Below are 13,668 nucleotides of genomic sequence, written 5' to 3' on the forward strand. Positions count from 1 at the left end.
GGGGTGGTCAAGGCCAGCTTTTCTCTCGCATTGCGGCTACCAGATTCTCGGCCGTCCCCTTGGCCATTGGGTTGGTACATCTATCGCTCGTCCATTGATGCATGAGAGTAGCATCGCTTATCCCCAAAGCCAACAGCTCCCCTGTAAAAAAATGCTCAGCTGAAAAAGCCAAGATCAAAGCAGACATGAGCCGCGTATGCCCTCATTCTCAGGCGCCCATACCTCAGTAGATCCCGTGTTATTTGAAGGGATCCCGCGGGATCAGAGGTGCAGGCCAAGAGACTGATAAGTAAAGGACTCCTTTCTTGAAGACTCGACCGTTAAGGTGTCTCTCCATTCACACGCACTAAAACCCGATTCAAGAAATCGATAACAGCCCTATCCGGTGAGTTTTTGAACGCGGAACACGCATCAGGAACGCCGGGAAATTAGGGCCTCCTCTCAAGACCACGCCATCTTCTCCCTTCTTCGAGCTGAAGATGCGGAAATCCGACGTCTCTGAACTTTTTCGATTCCTGCCTCCTGAATCCGATCTTGGCTCAGACAGAGGGTCCGTAGATTGGTATGCGATTGCCAGGACCAGGCACAACGAGGCGACTAGGTGGTTCGAGGTCTTACCCCTGAGGATTCCGACGATTCATCAATCGGCCGAGTTATGATCGTGGTACAAAAACGCCGGAGACCACCCATTCGAAGTGGTAGAGAGGTGAAAGAAGGAGGAAGTAAGGTTGAATTCATACGAGTAGATAGCTCCAGATCCACCGTACCCGAGTTGGGTCATCATACCCCTTTGAAAATGGCACGCACGGAGTAACATGAGACCCGGATGTAAATTCATAGCTCTTAGTGGCCATTGTTGAAGACCACCCGGCATCCGTATATTCTTCTAGGTCTACTATGCACCTAGGTTGTATGTCGAAAAGTGTGCCACCCGGGTGTAGAAGATGGCGATGCCCATGAATGGAAGTTCCCGTCGTCCAGCCCAAAAATATTAACGCCAGCCATGCCATCTAACCCCCCTTTTACAATTATCCATCTCATCCCCTAGTCTATTTCATCACCATCCTCACAGATCGTACATCCTCAATTCTCGCTGTAAAAGTACAGCAACAATCCGGTCTAAAGCGTCTTGAACCCCTCCTCCAGAGCAACAGTCTGGCCCAGCCTACCGCTCGCGGCCATGCCAGCCTTCTCGCCCGCCCTCTTGCGCAGCACGTTCTCGATAAACGCCTCGCCGGCCTTGTAACTGCTCCGCACCAGGGGACCACTGGCACAGTACAGGAATCCCATATCCAGCGCGCGCTGCTTCCACATCTCGAACTCGTCGGGGGTGACGTATTTCTCGACCTTGAGGTGGCGCTTCGTCGGGCGCATGTACTGGCCGAAGGTGACGACGTCGACGTTGGCTTTGCGAAGTTCTATGTTTCCCCAAATGTTAGCATTTCTTTCCGGCCTTGACTTCAATTCACGCGGTTTCCTGACTGTAAGCCAGAGAATGATGGGGACAAACGTACGCCTCAAAGCATCCATAATCTCCTCCTCCTGCTCTCCCAAGCCAAGCATCAGACTCGTCTTGGTAATCATCTCCGGCTTCACCTCCTTGACCCGCGCAAGCACCTTGATACTCTGCGCAAACGTGGCCCTCCGATCACGCACATACGGCGTCAGCGCCTCCACCGTCTCAACATTGTGCGCATATACATCCAAACCGCTCTCCGCCACAATCTTCACCATGTCCAAGTCGCCCATAAAGTCGCCGGTCAGCGCCTCGACCAGCAGACTCGGCTTCTTGGCCTTGATTTTGCTGATCGTCTCAGCAAAATGCCGCGCTCCGCCGTCCGCCAGGTCATCGCGGTCAACAGACGTCAGAACAACGTATCCCAAACCCCACCTAGCCAGCGCCTCGGCCGTGTGCTCCGGCTCATGGGGGTCCAACGGCGCCGGCGCGCGGTTGGTCTTTACACTACAGAAACGGCATCCGCGCGTACACGTGTCGCCCATGAGCATGATGGTCGCCGTCGCTGCGCTCTTGGAGGAGCCGCCCCAGCACTCGGAGATGTTGGGGCACTTGGCCTCCTCGCATACCGTGTGCAACCCCAGACCGCGCAGATCCTTCTTGATGGACTTGTAGTTCTCGTTGCCGGCGGGGATGGGGGTCTTGAGCCACTCCGGGAGGCGGGTGATGGTCTTCTTCTTGCCCGTCGGGCCCGTAACCTCGACGGTGCGAATCTCGTAGGCCTCGGCCTCGGAGAGGGCCGCGGGGTCGCCCTTGCTCGCGATGAAGTCGTCCAGCGACGCGAGGCTCTTGTCCTTGAAGTAGGTCGGTCTGCGGGCTTTCGGGGGTTGCGATGCTGCTTCGGATGTTGTGCCGAAGGTGGGAGGAACGGTGGCGAAGGCTCGGGAGCGAGCCGACGAGGCGAGAGCCCGCCGCAGAGGAGCCTGCACGCGGGCAAGAGGTGCTATGGGCGATGGCATTGCAATTAACTGTCGTTTGTGTTTCGTTTGGTTCCCACTCGAAGTTGCCCGTGTGATTGCAACAGCCGACGATGTTGCGGGCGAGAGAGCTTGGTTGAGAGGTTGATGCAGACAACAGCTGTGATGGGGCAAAAAAACAGGTCCCAAGAAAAAATGACCACTAGAAATTAGGCCCTGCAGCTGGCTACACCCCCCGGTGCCCGGATTGAATCGGCATATCGGGGGGCGGTGATTGCACCTCGACCAATCAAAACTGGCCGGCTGTCTGACAGCGGCAATGCTTATTAAGAAGGCTTATCGAAATGTCGGCGTACCGGGGCTTTCCGTCCCAACGGTTTCGTTTTTCAAGGGCCGAGGGGTCGTTGTCTTACTCGCTTCCCGGATCTTTCCAATCAAGAGGTCAGGATTGCCAATGCTGCGTGGAATCATGAGCCAAGGCCTCATGTCCCTGTCACTTGTCGTGGTAGGAGCATGCAAGGGTTTGATGGAACAGAGCCATAAGCTCATGTCAGTGAATTCGTTCAACTATGCTACCAGTAAATGCTTCTTCTCAAGTCCTTAAAACTCCTTTCAATGGCCTCCAAGCCCCCCTCGCAAGGCAAAGTCGTCTCAGACCATGCCATCATTCAATCAAAACGGTCGTCAATCCGAAAATATCAAAGCAAATCCATCGCGTCCTCCTACCGACTGGGCAATGTCAGACAACCCAAGCAAGCGAAAGCCAAGGTTAAACCTTCGAAAAGAGCAACCTCGGAAGTGCAGCTTGATCTGTCCAACCCCGGCCGGCAACATACAGCAATAGGGGTATCAACAACTCGAAGAAGAGTGAAACTTTTGTTCCATCACGAGAACTCCGGTAAATCCCTAAATCATCCATCCTGATCATTTCCGTCTTAAATCCTCCCTTGAGAAAAGACGTTGCGAAAGATCTCGTAAATATCATTTCCAGCCAGCAAGCACACCTGCAGCAACATCAGTGCCTGGCCAGGAACTCGAGCCAACGACAGCCTGAAAACCATCAGGCGTGGATTGACTCGATGCCATCCCCAACACGACTCGCCAGTCTAGAGAACCAGACAGTTGAATGTGTTGAAGAACGCCCTGGGTGATCATGGCCAACGACGTGCATGAAGGGCAGATCGACTACGCATTCCATGCGACCCTTGTGCTGCTGGGGAAGAATCGAAACATTAAAACATGTGGCAAGCCGTCCGCCACCCATAAAGAAAGGCGGCGGACAGTCAGTGTCGTTTGAAGTCAGAGTGAAAAAAGGTTGATCGCTGTCAAGAAGTCCCAGTTGACTAGCGTGTCGGTTCCTTTCCTGCAGGATGGCGATGCAAGCGTCGCACATGGTTGGTGTCGAAGAGGAATAGGGTATAGTGTGTGCCGTCAACTCAAGTGGTTTCCCAATCTCAAGGTCGTGAAGTTCGTAAGAATAGGCCGCACTCACATCGGTAGCGATGTTGCGCCGAACCAGGGTTGGAGGCGATGACAAAAGAGAAGGCTGAAAAGATGTCGCATCGAAGAGTTCGGTATCGCATTCAGATGCAGTTGGCAACATTCCTCCAACCACATCGCAACTTTTAACCCGTCGTCCATTTCCTCACACTTCGTCTTGCGCATCCAGTGATGCCGCTTTACAACATGATAGCAGCGACCATACCAGCAACACCAGCGAAAGCCAGGTTACCGGCGTTGAGAGCGGCGCCCGCACTGGATTTCGAGGTAGTTGCAGCGGTAGCCGCGGCAGTTGCAGAGGCAACAACGGAGCCGGTGGGCTTGAACGTTGCGGTGCTGTTGCCGGTGCCGTAGGTCATGGTGGTGGTGTGCGCGCGCTCGAGAGTAATGGTCTTGGTCTGGGTAGCCGTGGAAGTAACCGTCGTCGTATCACCGCTTGAGGTCTGGGCGAGCGCCAAGACGGGCAAGAAAGCAGCAAGAATCGTGGTGACCTTCATTGTGTCTGTAAGTGGGTGTTTTTGGTGATTGTACTGGTCAACTGTCGAAGCCTGACGAAGTATAGACCGAATCGAATATGTATGTGCGTCGGAAGTAATCCGTTCCACACTATGATGCGTATGCTTGGTGTTGGGTCTTTCAAAGATCGTGATGTAAGTCGTACTGCTTGCCTTGTTGCTAAGCGTGAGATGGGACAGCCAGATGTATATATGTGTTGGCGTGTTGACTGTTGTGTCTAAGCCAAGGTAGTGAGTGGTTTTTTGGCGGGGAGCGCTTGTTGTTGGTTTGCGACGAGAGGGCGTCTGTCCGCGGATGTAAATAGGAATGAGTGTTAGTCCGAATACTTCGAGTAATTCAGGTTTGGTGATGTTTGTTTCAACGACTGTGCGTGAAGCGAAAGAAGGGTGAAGCAGTAGGAGACTTTGCCAACGAAGTCTGTGGGTTATGGATCGGGGGGGAGTGGTTTGAATAAGAGGATGCTGGAGAGAGGACCCAGACTCGCGAGAAGTGGGAAAAGACGTGGGTTTTGGATGTGGGGAGGCAAGCGACGGGGGCAGGCGGATCAGGCGAGGGTTACGGATGCAAGCGTCGGGTCAAAATGAGCAGCAACAACGAAGTACTCCGCACCTTTACCCGGGGGCCTGGCAACCTGGGAGTCTGGGAGACGTCTGGAGGTCCAGGATCCTCCCAGGCGGCAGGGCCTCATCCCCGTGGACCGTGAGCCTGTGAGGTGACTGGCAGGGGCGACGAGGGCGACGACGATGCAGGCGCCGACAGGGAAGGCGCTCACACCCAAAATGAAAGCCAAGCCCGGCCCACGAAAGAGATGGAGGAAGGAAAGGACGTTAGCTGTGGTCCGTGAGCCTGTGAGAGGGCAAGAGGTGGAGGTGCTCGGCCCTACCTTCCCTGTCCTTATCTGCCAGTTCTTTCCAGATGTATCCCGGGGAAGGAGTATGTACAAGTAAGAAGAGACGGCAGGTACGGCTGGGACGGGACAGTGACACAGGAGGGAAAAAGGAGATGAGATACTTGCTGCGGTGCGAGTCGCAAGTCGGGCCTGGTCTGCTACTGAGAGTCTGTAAAAGCCAACCGAATTGTCGCAACGGAGGCCATCGTCACTCGGCCGGTGAGGTATCACAGAGGTAGCTGCAAGGTACCCGTGTCCAAGGCTGCTCTGTTTAACCCTGCTGGCCATGCTGCAAACCCACCATCCTCCTAGAGGCACTAAGTACAATGAACATTTTTACCCGCCAAGGTTCAGCGGTGGTAGCTTGTACACACGACCATTCGTATGCAGGCTCAATATGCAGGCAGGGGTCTGGATCTTCGCGGGAAATTAAGGCGCAAAAGCACAGCATTGCGTTCGCTGGCAGTCGACCACGTTACCTTGCGCCTTGCCTTGGTGCGCTTTGTGAATGGATAATTGTGCAAACAACCAACCGCCAGCTATTCATCACGCCAGCAACGACGGATCGGCAGAGTGTCGATTGGAAGCTGTTCGTTGTTTGCCCTGACGCAGTGACAGCGCTTTTCTTAGAAGCCTTGTGTGATCCTGACGCGGGCTGAGCGCAATCCGCAAGTCTCAAGAGCCAGCAATAGAAGCAAGAACCCAGAATAAGCAACATCCGTTGCGGGCAGTGGCTAGCGGCGCCATGAATAGTGCCATTCTTTTTTACTTCTTATTCTTCCGGTTGATTCCAGGCGGGTAGTCCGACTCCTGAGAAGTCGCTCGGCCGAGCTAAGACGGAAACAACACCTTGTGCCGGGCGAGACAAGCCCAACGGTCCATCACTCGGCTTGCTTATTCTTGATGTCCAAGACAAAGTCAGGCCGGGGTTGACAGAAGGAAGGAGAGAAAGGCATTGTTACCAGCCGCAAACGGGCTTAGTAGGCGGTGATTGTTCGTACAATGCTCTCTAACAGGGCGAATAGCGGCAGCATTATTGAAGAGCTAAATGGCATAATTTGCACCTCGTCATTTGGATCCCCTCGCCAATGCGACACAAATTGCCGCGAAATGGACGAAATGGGTGGCACACGAGGAAAGAAGAGCGCGAATCGTCCATTCCCGATACAGCGACGATGTGAGTGGGCTTTTCATAAAAGATTGAATTGCACAATTTCCCAGAGCCACCAGCACCTGGTGATTGGTTTAAGGTGCGGTGGAAGCGGGACCCAGCTGGTGAGACCCAAGGCTTCTTGTCCTTCCGTTTCGCGGCTGGCCAACTCGTTCCTGCATTTCACTGAGAAAATGGTTCCTGACGCTAAGCCTTGGATGATTAGCTCAGAGTGTCTCGTGCGCTCTGACTGGCCGGGGGTGCCTGAGTGCCTGCAGCCAGTTGGTTGGTTGGCTCATGAGTGGGGTGGAGCGTTAGAGAGGGACGGGAAAGAAAGAAGAGTTTGCCGTCAGTGCGGTATTTTGGAATTTGGAAGGAACTGAGCGATTGGGAAAGACGGAGGGAAGTCACTGAGAAAGTCGCTTCCAGTAGGGGCAGCCAGCAAGGACTCACCCTGTTGCCTCCCCCCGTTCCTTCCCAAAAAACGAGTGTCAAATCTTAGGATTCTCTCCTTCCTTCCCAGAACGTTCGTCTGACGGTCTGTGCAGTCGCAACATGGAAGTGCAAGTCGCGGTTGCTCATCGCCCGGGAAATGTCATCATCCTTCATCCCTATTCCCCGTTCAGATCACTTGCGGAGAAGCCTCTTCTAGTGTCGATTTCCTCATTCTTAATTTTACTGACCTACGCCGCTGTAGCCTCTCCGTACGGATATTCTTCGTCCGGGCAGCATGATCAATTCGGATGCCAATTCGCAGCTCGCAGCCCATCCATCGTCAAGTTTGAACGGGGCCGGCCGTCGACGGTGACCAGCAGCAACACAACCCGGACAAAATCGTCTCATGTGTCTCAGTCCCATCTTTGTCTCTCCGTCCAAACTCGCACTTCAACGATAATCAAACTTGGGGGCTGCAGCTGCAACCGCAAGTCCTCGGATGAAACCCGAAATCCTCCCCAGGGTCATGTCCACCAACATGGACCAACCTGAACTTCTGGAGATCACGCCGGAGATCAATGATTTTGGTGGGCCAACATTGCTGTGAACTTCTCAAGAGGGAGACTCCCTTCTCGCCAGGGACCAGCGGCCGGCCATGAATAATGGATCATGAGCATCGCCTAGGTCCTCACGTTGCTTGACATGGGAGTCTTGACTCTGGACGGCCCGAGCTTGCCCACTTCGCGCATCGGTCGCACTAATTAGAACCTCGTCACCTCGCAAGTCGTCGCATGCCCCTCTCCTCGTTGCCCCTATCCGTCGCGACTTGGGCACAAACTGCAAGGCCCTTCAACAGGCCCTCGTCGCAACAGGGCCATCGTGACTCCTCTTTCGTGCCACCAACCCGTCACCAGTGTCTGCGGAAACTGCTCATTCAGACGCACAACGACCGGCCACTACCCCGTACAAGTTGCTTCCCGGTGCTTCGCTGCCACAATGTGAAACTCAACTTTGTGCGGTCCTTGAGAGGAGGTTCCGGGCGCTTACATACACTACTCGTTAGGGACCTGCGAGCAAACCATTTGATCAAAGTCCTGCTGGATTGAACCGTCTAGGCCGCTCACAAGGCCTGTCGAGACCCACGGCTGCCACCGCAGCTACTGGTGAGAAGGCGAGGTTCATGGATACAGAAAACGCTCTGGAGTCTGCTGTGAGTCCTACGCATTGCAGCTGGAAACTCGCGGTAACCGCGCCGCCTCTGCTGGTGGTCTAAGCCAAGCTAGGGACACTCAAGCGAGCCCGGTCACTTGGGAGTGATTTCTTCTCTAAACGCCCCAAACCGTAAACGGTTGCCCATTCATTCCCCCTTCTCCGTGGCAGCCTGGCCCGATCTCGACCTCTTCAACTTAGCAAACGCCTCTTGGCAGCTTTTTACCGGTTGGTCTTGTCCTTCAACGGACCGAAAGGGGGGGCGAAAAGAAGAAAATTCACAGCTGTTGTTGCACGCCACCAAGCACAAGAATGAGACGTTGCGATATACTTAGACAACGGCTTCCAACGTTTTTTTCGGTGGGTCGAGGATCGCGTCGCAGCGCCGGCGCTTTGCGGACACCACACGTTCCTTTGTTGGTCTTGGGCCATCAGTCTCCCTCTAACCTACTGTCCCGTCCTCTACTGCGGTAAGCTGCGCGCTCGCTAGTTGCAGCGTCGGCTGTGGTACGCGAAGTTGGAATATCATGCAGAGACACTGGCCAAACTCAAGACCATCCTATCTTTGCTTCTGTGTAGTCTACACCTCGTAACATGTCTCGGACTCCTCGTCTCAACGGCCACATGCAGCAGCCTGCAGTTCGTATGCGCAACGCAGGCTGCCGCTGCGTCCTCGGCATTTGAACCCCAATTGCGCTGCACGAACAATGACCTGCAGCACAGCAAACATACCCTGAGCCAGGTTACAGTCGCCCTGGAGCCGTTAGAGCATCCTCCAACACTGGCCGATTCACAAGAGATTGCTCTCCCTCAGATTTCCTTTGCCCCAAGAGTCAACGGCAACCTCGACTCGTGGCTCTCCACACCGGCACAACATGACGTTGCTGTTCGAGTGGGAACGCAGCCATGTGGGCTACGGTCAAGAGACGACAAATTCATGGGTTCCATGGGTACGAAATAGGGGACCTTCTCCTGAGGAACCTGGACGGCGATTCCTCCTCCCATTAACTTGATGCGAAGCGATGTCCGGAGCCCCGCCCCCGTCTCCCGATCCTTAAGCCGATTATCCAGCTTCCAGCAGCAGATTACCTCGTCAGCGTCGTCATCGCCGTCGTCGGCATAACAGATTACAGTCACTGGACAACCTATGGGCCGTGCTACGAGGATGGCTCCAAAGTAGGATTCGGCTGAGGAAGACAGCTTTCATGCAGCTGCCTCAAGAACGTCATCCAAGTGACCGGATACAGGAACATCGATAATCATGGATCTCCAGAAGAATAGGTATCAGCAAGTACTTGGGTCACAGACGACCAGAAGTCAATGAGTCGTTGTTGCTGTTAAGCACCCTGGCGGCGTCCGATCTTGACATCCGATGAAACAAAGGCCGTTCATCTATCAGCTGCGTTTTGAAACGGAGCACATGGCTCGTCTGAGCGTGCACTTATTTCCAAACCCTTGGGGTCAGTGACGAACATGGGCTGGCACCAGTCCCTGCATCTACGGATTGGCAAACAAATGTGTGCATCTGTGCATACCAAGCTCAGACGATGCGTTTGAATTTATGAGAACTTCGGGGCCGAAACAATCTCGACATCGCCGAGTGTTGCACGTTGTAAGTTGCGACCAGGAGCCCCGCCTATTGTTGTGCTAAGCCCTGAGCTGAGGATGCTAACACGCGACAGACTCCGACAGTATCGCTGTCTCTCTGACAGCCGCTCTGCCCCATCAATGCGCGACTCTCCAAATTCTCCTCATCTGCCCCAACAATAAAGTTCTGGGCACATTCAGTGAAGCGCACTGAGCAGGGCAATGCCCAAACTCAACTGACGATGCCAAAGGTAGTCTGTAGCAGCCCAGCAAACACTACGCCTTTGATGACTTCGTCCACCTGCAAGATTCTCAAGTTTGCTTCGACCTCGATCGATCAGCGCAAGATATTAGCGCCGGTTATCACCGGTCTATTAGTCTAGTTGGTTAGGACGTCGGATTCTGATTATCGGAATTTCCGTAGGCCCAGGTTCGAATCCTGGATGGACCTCTCTTCTTTTGCAAATCACGCAAAGATGACATTAAATCGTCTTTCTTTTGGTTCAGAGTTGAGGTTGAGGGTGGGGCATTGCTCTTGAAGTTACGATGTTAGCTTTTGTCCTACAAACCCCGAATCGACCCTGGATAGATGGTGGTTGGTCACGGTGTCCCGTAACTCACTGATATCAGGGCCAAGTCCAGGTCCGCTTGTCAGCCAGAAGGCCGCCAACTTGGCACCGGATTGAATCCGGTCGAATTCTTTGAACAAAGCCTTTGGAAAGAATTACTGCCTTAGATACTAGCGCCAGTGACTTACCATGGAGACTACAAGCGACGAAGGTTCTCCTCAGCAAGCTTAAGGTTGAGAACATTTGGGTCTTGATCTTGAAGCACTCTAAACCGATGCACGCTTTCTGATTGTGATAACATATGGTCAAGCCATGGCATGCTCCACAGCAGCTTTCATTCATAGCAGAGGCAGCAATACACATGAGCCTTTCAATATCGACTAACGGTAGTACGACCTACCGCAAGGAACACAGAATCGGTGACCTTGCTTCGCGGTCCGGCCACAGCCGCGCATACAAAGCCCCGAACGCTGCAGGCTGCCGGCGTGTATTATCCTGCCGCAAGGGCTGCAGAAGCGATGGCCGGGTAAGGCAGGCGCGATATTGCATCGTAGACAGGCGGACATGATGGTCTTTAATTCGTGTGTAGCGCGCTATATTTGTAGACCTATGAGCCGTGTTAGCTTGAGTCATTGAAGAACAGAAGGTACTAGATACAGTCTCGCTAACCCTTGATTTATGAGTGTGCTTGATAGTAGCGTCGTGGATTGATTATAGCTTTGTAATTATCATGAGGTAGAGATTGATCATCAATGACAATGATGTCAAAGTTGATCAACAGAATGGAGGGAGCGTGAGATGAGAGTAGGTTTCTAATTCCAGACAAAGCGAAGGCCCGAGGGAATATGCCAGACTTATATCTACTATCTCATATGTTTGTGCTAGCCGCATTTGCCGATGATGCCTCGATAGGGAAGTTGCAACATTGACGAGCATCTATCTGCCACCTGACCGGCTTTATCCGGAAGATGGCTGCATCGAGTTAATACGTCCAATATCACAGCCTGACTTTCATACCCACCAATAGCTATACCCTTGTCGTCGTGGCCCTCGAGGGCAGTAGGAGAGCGGGATCTACGCACGGGAAGCTGCCAAAAACGGATCGATCGGGAAGTAGGCTGGGATCAGATCCCACCTTTCAGTATTCTCAGATAAGCTGCTGACGAATTGTGTTGATAGGGTGTGTCTCGTGATCCCCATGCAGACATGATGGAGCGTTGAAGAAGAGGGGTGTGGGAGAACCCCTGCTGACAAAAAGACCTTGCATATGGCAAGCTGCAAGACTTGGAATCCCCTCAAAAGAATGTTGCTTAGGTTTCTTTGGCGACAACAACTTTCATAACCATGATAATGTGATAGTAGAGAAGCTCAGATCCATTGGATTCTATATTTGGCACCTGTAAACAACTTCATTGCACGGCAAGGGGCTCGACGATCGGATCAAAGCATGCCTGATAATCATCTCAGACGGCTCAAATTCACAAGCGCCTTTCAACATGAGTCGATCAATCGTTGTCGCTTGATTCAATAAGTGATTTCTACGTATGCACTTATGACTTAAGTCTTCAGCGCTCCTCAAATGGGCGCCTGATCATATATGAATTCCAAGTCTAAAACGCTCGAATTGGCATCGCAAATCATGCTGACTTTACTTGGATCAACCAAGTCTGCGTTGAAGCGTAGCTGAATTTTCCGCAAGCTCGCACATCCTTCTCCAGTCTGATGCAGGTCCATAAGTTCACGGATATGAGTCAGTATCTCCATGGTGCACCCGTACAGCTCGAGGCTCTCCAGATTAGGAGGTATATGATTGACGAGTCGCGGAACTCTCTTCAATTCCGACACCTTCTCCTCTTGATTGAAGTTGTTGTAAAGGCTTGGGATTGTCCAAAGATCGGTGAAACCAGTAAAAGCCTCCATGCCGATGTGCAATGTCTTCAACGAGACCATCTCCCGCAGGAACGTACCGATAAAGAAGCCCTCTAGTTCGACGTACCATTCTTGATTGCGCCACTGGCCTTGGTAGTCGATATGCAAACATTCGAGAGTATCTCGATGCGGTGACAGAGCCTGGGCTAGATCTTGCGGCTTGATCTGCATATCTAGGAAACTGCTGTCACCTGGGGTCCAGCGAAACGACTTCAACTCTCTACAAGCACGGATGACTGTGCTTAGGCCCTCCTGGGTAATGTTTGCATCTAGCAGAGTAAGATTTTGAACGTTTGAAGACCTGGGCGGATTGGCGTTCTCGTCGAAGAGGTGCCCGTTTGGGCCACTGCTCGATAAACTCGCGCACATGAATGTCCGTAACTGAGGTAGTTGCAGGAATTCCTTCCCAATATTGAAGAAGTGGAAAAGACTCTTGGGCATCTCTGGCTCGCCGCAGTACTCTCGCAAGTGATGGAGTAACGGGGCCTTCATGCTCCCCCCGTGCAATGCCGCAGCCTTGATCAAGCGAGGAAGCAGACGAGGCGCGAGAGGCGTTCCCAATTCGAGGACCTGGATCTTCGGGCATGCGAGAAACATGAGGCCAATCTGCTGCTCGACTAAGCCGTCGGCGAGGCCTCGAAGCCACTCGTGTCGCACAGCCTCCCAGTCTTCAACGTGATCGGAGAGACCCGATGCATCAATCATGTTGGTGTACACGCCAATCTCATCGCTTTCAGGCCCCAAGGGTTTCTTGCTCGATGGGGCAGTGCGGTAGATGAGGCTGGTGGAGACATGTTTGATGGTAATGCGGCGGACATGTTGTGCAAGCTCAGGCTTGGTGATGGTGATGTAACGCAGGAAGTCGAGGTTGCGGCTGCGCTTCTGCGCGTATTGGCTTGTGTTCTTTGGGCCGGCGGCGCTCTGATAGGTTCGGACTGAGAGAGGTAGAGCGATTTTGTAGAGATGTTTGCATGTTGGAAGCACTGCGTAGATCGATGCGGGGTGTGAGGAGGCGAGAGCCTCGAGGATGTGGGTTTGAATTTCCACCGGTAAATCGACGAACCCAAGGGAGGGCGTCGACGAGTTTGTGCCAGGCATGATTCTTTATTTATGGGTTTCTTCCCGCCATCAAATGAGTAAACCTCGGATTGCCGGTGGTTGTTCTGATGATGTTGCGTGCGCCAGATTGAGTTGTGGCTGGAGGAGCTAATACTGTGGCAGGCACCAACCAGAATAGACCTTCCCGCTCGGTTCCTGTTGAGAGGTTTGGCGCTCGATTGTCATTGGCCCTCGGGGAGATCAACCGTTCGCTTTGCATCATTTCTACTTTTCGAGGACGACTATATTATCTCAAAGAGGTTATTGGAAATAAATCCAGCGCTTCGCCATCAGGCGTTCCGCATTTTTCTAAGCCAGTCAAGACAGATTTTAGTGGGCACAGAATTGTCAAG

At 53.0% G+C, this 13,668-nt stretch overlaps 6 protein-coding genes across 6 annotated transcripts; 2 read left to right on the forward strand and 4 right to left on the reverse strand.

Moving 5' to 3' along the window:
• Nucleotides 1-1,119: 1,119 nt before the first annotated feature.
• CCOS01_14285 (lipoyl synthase) lies at nucleotides 1,120-2,475 on the reverse strand (the record flags this gene model as incomplete). Its single annotated transcript, XM_060462429.1, has 2 exons — nucleotides 1,120-1,418; nucleotides 1,515-2,475. 2 exons carry the CDS (start codon nucleotides 2,473-2,475, stop codon nucleotides 1,120-1,122), a joined length of 1,260 nt encoding a protein of 419 aa, XP_060306914.1.
• A 540-nt stretch (nucleotides 2,476-3,015) lies between these two features.
• Nucleotides 3,016-3,357, forward strand: CCOS01_14286 (uncharacterized protein; the record flags this gene model as incomplete). Its single annotated transcript, XM_060462430.1, has 1 exon — nucleotides 3,016-3,357. One exon carries the CDS (start codon nucleotides 3,016-3,018, stop codon nucleotides 3,355-3,357), a length of 342 nt encoding a protein of 113 aa, XP_060306915.1.
• A 755-nt stretch (nucleotides 3,358-4,112) lies between these two features.
• CCOS01_14287 (uncharacterized protein) lies at nucleotides 4,113-4,430 on the reverse strand (the record flags this gene model as incomplete). The annotated part of the gene is made up of 1 exon (XM_060462431.1): nucleotides 4,113-4,430. The coding sequence occupies one exon, from the start codon at nucleotides 4,428-4,430 to the stop codon at nucleotides 4,113-4,115; it is 318 nt and encodes a 105-aa protein (XP_060306916.1).
• Nucleotides 4,431-7,449: 3,019 nt separating this feature from the next.
• On the forward strand, nucleotides 7,450-9,323 carry CCOS01_14288 (uncharacterized protein; the record flags this gene model as incomplete). Its single annotated transcript, XM_060462432.1, has 5 exons — nucleotides 7,450-7,510; nucleotides 8,039-8,133; nucleotides 8,712-8,771; nucleotides 8,851-9,024; nucleotides 9,153-9,323. 5 exons carry the CDS (start codon nucleotides 7,450-7,452, stop codon nucleotides 9,321-9,323), a joined length of 561 nt encoding a protein of 186 aa, XP_060306917.1.
• A 1,345-nt stretch (nucleotides 9,324-10,668) lies between these two features.
• Nucleotides 10,669-10,854, reverse strand: CCOS01_14289 (uncharacterized protein; the record flags this gene model as incomplete). Its single annotated transcript, XM_060462433.1, has 1 exon — nucleotides 10,669-10,854. The coding sequence occupies one exon, from the start codon at nucleotides 10,852-10,854 to the stop codon at nucleotides 10,669-10,671; it is 186 nt and encodes a 61-aa protein (XP_060306918.1).
• Nucleotides 10,855-11,863: 1,009 nt separating this feature from the next.
• Nucleotides 11,864-13,315, reverse strand: CCOS01_14290 (F-box domain-containing protein; the record flags this gene model as incomplete). Its single annotated transcript, XM_060462434.1, has 1 exon — nucleotides 11,864-13,315. One exon carries the CDS (start codon nucleotides 13,313-13,315, stop codon nucleotides 11,864-11,866), a length of 1,452 nt encoding a protein of 483 aa, XP_060306919.1.
• Nucleotides 13,316-13,668: the final 353 nt, after the last annotated feature.

The sequence above is a fragment of the Colletotrichum costaricense genome (genome assembly GCF_030867565.1).
Source record: "Colletotrichum costaricense strain IMI 309622 chromosome Unknown Scaffold_20.1, whole genome shotgun sequence".
Classification (NCBI taxonomy): Eukaryota; Fungi; Ascomycota; class Sordariomycetes; order Glomerellales; family Glomerellaceae; genus Colletotrichum; species Colletotrichum costaricense.